Raw genomic sequence first — 3742 nt, forward strand, 5'->3', positions numbered from 1 at the left:
GGGGTGGAGAGGAGTTGGGGGCCCCCCCATCCACAGCTGGGCTCCTCCTGCCGCTCACCAGGGAGACGGGGGCCACCTGGGGGGCTGCCTCTGGCCTGTCCCTCTTCCTGATCTCCTTCTTCCAAAACACAGACCTCAGAAGGGTGAGGGTCCCTTGTGGGAATCTGTCTGTCTCAGGGTCCCTTCTCTCCCCATTAGCCCTCATCTTGCCTGGGCTGTTTGGGCGACTGTCTACACTCTTTCTAGGTAACGCCGCAGCGCTGGGACCCTCCTTGGGGGAGGGTGCTTGGCCACTGCTCCCGGTTAGGCCACTTCCCTTACAGCTTGTGGTCCTTTGGCCCTCAGGCCGGGCTCGTCTCCCATCATCTTCTGTTGAGGACATCACTGTGAGGGGCAAGTCAAACTGTTTGGGCAGTCTGATGTCCTGACTTGAGTTTTCCTTGAGCTTCCTGGCTGCATTCAGGCCATCTGAGTTGCCAGGGACCACGCAGTGGCCAGGATGGCCAGAGGGGCAGGGCGCTGTGGCCAGCACTGTGTCGCTGGTTCGCCTACTGTCTTCACTCTCCGCAGAGAGGGTGGCGTGTGACTTCTGGTGACCGCCGGCAGGACCCGTCAGCAGCTGCACGATGGACTGGCTCGTGGACCGAGGTCTCCGTCTGGACTCCAGGTACTCCACCAGCTCAACAGATGTGCCCAGTGGTTTCTCCCTGGGGCCAAAAGACCAGCGGAGGGGCATGGTCTTGAAGGCCCCCTGCTTTGCTCGGGAAGGCGTAGGCACCTTCATGCTGATGCTGCGGCCTTGGATGCCCCGTGCCAAAGGCCTGGACTCCAAGCCTCCTGAAAGAGACACCAAGAGCATCAGTGCCTGACTTGCCCTCCAGCTGCAGTAAGAGTGGGGCTTACCTGGTGGTTCAGATGGTAAAGAATCCGCCTGCAATGCAGGAGACCCAAGTTCCATCCCTAGGTCAGGAAGATCCCCTGGAGAAGGGCATGGAAACCCACTCTAGTATTCTTGCCTGGGGAATCCCATGGACAGGGGAGCCTGGCAGGCTACAGTCCATGGGGTTGCAAACAAGTCAGACACAACTGAAGCAACTTAGCACCCAAGCAGTAAGAGTAGCCACATCCAACAAGCACTGACCGAGCACCTCTGATGATCAGGCACCATCCTGAGTGCTGGGGACATAGCAGTGAACAAGACTGGCTCCTGCCCTTGGGAACACCAATGTTTTCACTCACTGTTTCATGGGCTCCATTTATATATTTGAAGCCACAGGGCAAGCCAGGGCCAATGAAGGCAGCTACGTGCCAGGCAGTGCAGACTCCCGAGGAAGCTCAGTCTCTGAGGCCACTGGCCTAAGATTTAAGATTCTTTTCATTCATCTTAAATATGGTCATGGAACAGAATGCTCAGCAAAAATCCCTGCCTTTTCAGGTCAAATTAGGTGCTTTTACCTTTCAAATGCACCAATCTCCCTTAGGCTTAAAAAAAAAAAAAAGAAGAGGATCATGTGTTTAATTTTATCAGAACTGCCAGATTCTCTATTGTGCGTTTTGTGACATAGAAAGATGCTTTTGATATGTACTATTAAGGACGATACAGAGTCTAGAAAAAGTAATCCAACTTGCAAAAAAAAAAAATATATATATATATACACAGGTATAAGTATAGATCTGTGCATGTGTACATATGAAAACATACAAAGAAGTATAGAGAAATAAATACTAAAATGACAAGGTGTTGAAGGAACCATGGGAGTGCTGTGTGTTTTTTATTTTCTTCTCAATTCTTTCCTTACTCTCAACATTTCAGGGTTTCAGATTTACAAGATGAGAAGAGTTATAGGGAGTTAAAGGGAACATACATATACCCAAGACTGTGTATCCTTCCTGAAGACAGTCAATCAGTGTCAAAAAAAAAAAAACCTCAGGCACTAACTTAAGCAAGGAGGTGACTTCTACACTGAAAACTGAAAAACATTGCTGAAAGAAATGAAAGATGACATACATAAATGAAAACAGATCTTGTGTTCATGGATTTGAAGATCGAATATTGTTAAGATGTCAGGCCTTCCCTGGTGGTCCATGGTTAAGACTCTGCACTTCCAAGGCAGGGGGCACAGGTTCAATTCCTGGTCTGGGAACTAAGATCCCGCATGCCTCATGGCATGGCAAAAAAATTAAAATAGCAATAAGAACAATATATAATTTTTTTAAATCTTCAAAAAAATTGTCAATGTTACCCAAAGCGATATATGGATTTAGTGCAATCCCTATCAAAATACCCATGAGGTTTTAAACAGAAATAGAAAAACTCATCCTAAAATTCATATGGAATCTCATGGGACCCCCAAATAGCCAGTCCCCGGAAAGACACATACTGTATGATTACACTCTAAGAAGGACTCTGAGCAGCCAGAAGCAGAGACACGAAAAGTATAATGGTGGCTGCCAGGGGGTGGGGGAGGAGGGAACAGGGAATTAGTATTTAACGGGTTCAGGGTTTTGGATTTAAAGATGAGAAGAGTTATAGGGGTGGTTTTTGGTGGTGGTACAACAATGTGAATGTACTTAATACCACCGAACGGTACACTTACAGATGGTCACAATGGCAAAGCCTATTGTGTGTGTGTGTGTGTGTGTGTTTTCCTGGTTTGTGGGATCTTAGTTTCCCAACCAGGGGTTGAACCCAGGAACCTTGACAGTGAAGTCCAGAGTCCTAACCACTGGACCACCAGGGAAGTCCCTGTCATGTTTAACACGGTTTTTAAACGTTAAAAAGTCGTTGGTCATTGCACCATTAAGATGCCTTGATTTATGAGATGCTTGTCACCACTGAGAAAGGACTCCTTAGCTAAGCCCACGTGGCACAAGGACGGTCACCCTGAGCAAGGGCACCAGCCTCTTGCCCACGGTCCTCCACTCTCACCACAGGGCACGGTCCACAGCTCCCAAAATGAACAGGACTGTAGCCACCAAAGCCGACCTCTGAGCTGTATGAAGAGGGCCCAGGGGGCGGGGGTGCTCAGGAGGTCAGAGGAGCAGATACGAGGGGTCCCCAAGCCGCCAGCCAGGAAAACACACAAGCACGTAAGCCAGCCGAGGTGCACAGACAGTCCGTCAACTCCACGAGGCGTCTGACAGCATCTCCGAGGTTCTGAAGATCTCGCCTTTCAAGTTTTCCACAGATAATCTTTGGTATTTTTTATTTTTTTTTAAAGCACTTCAGATTAGCCAGCGATGGACACAACATCACTCCCAAGTACTCTGTAATTCCAGTCCTGAATGATGATGTTGTTCCATCATTAAATTCCCACACCTTGGAGGGAAAAAAATAAATAAAACAGTTCTGGGGGCTGAGATGTGTGGAAAGGTTTTGTTTCCTGTCCACAGCCTGGGGGAAGGGCAGAAAGAGAAGCTTTGTATTAGGAGTCACAGAGCGGTGACTTTCAGCCTTTCAAAACAGGAGGAGCCCACTGCAGCCCTGGCAGGCGGTGGAGCCAGCTCTCCATCCTTCCCCCAACCCCAATGGAGGGGCGCGGGCACCCTGCATCCTGTCACCGGAACTGCAGGTGTCCACAAAGCACCCAGCTCCTCTTTCTCAAGACACAGTGAGAAAGCACCTTGCCGATCAGGATTTTATTTCATTCTGTTTGTTGGATCTGAGAAGGAGCCAGAGCTTTGGCGGAGCGGAGAAATAAACGTGAAAGCACCCACTGGGAGCCAGTGCTTCCTGTTCACC

The 3742-nt window shown here is 49.2% G+C and overlaps 1 protein-coding gene across 1 annotated transcript in view; it reads right to left on the reverse strand.

Moving 5' to 3' along the window:
• Positions 1–3742, reverse strand: part of USP43 (ubiquitin specific peptidase 43) — a 52718-nt gene that overhangs the window by 1040 nt on the left and 47936 nt on the right. The window contains exon 17 of the mRNA XM_010843194.1: positions 23–837. Coding sequence (XP_010841496.1) covers positions 23–837 — 815 coding nt within the window. The remainder of the gene's footprint in view (positions 1–22; positions 838–3742) is intronic.

This window comes from Bison bison, unplaced genomic scaffold, assembly GCF_000754665.1.
Source record: "Bison bison bison isolate TAMUID 2011002044 unplaced genomic scaffold, Bison_UMD1.0 scf7180017864180, whole genome shotgun sequence".
Classification (NCBI taxonomy): Eukaryota; Metazoa; Chordata; class Mammalia; order Artiodactyla; family Bovidae; genus Bison; species Bison bison.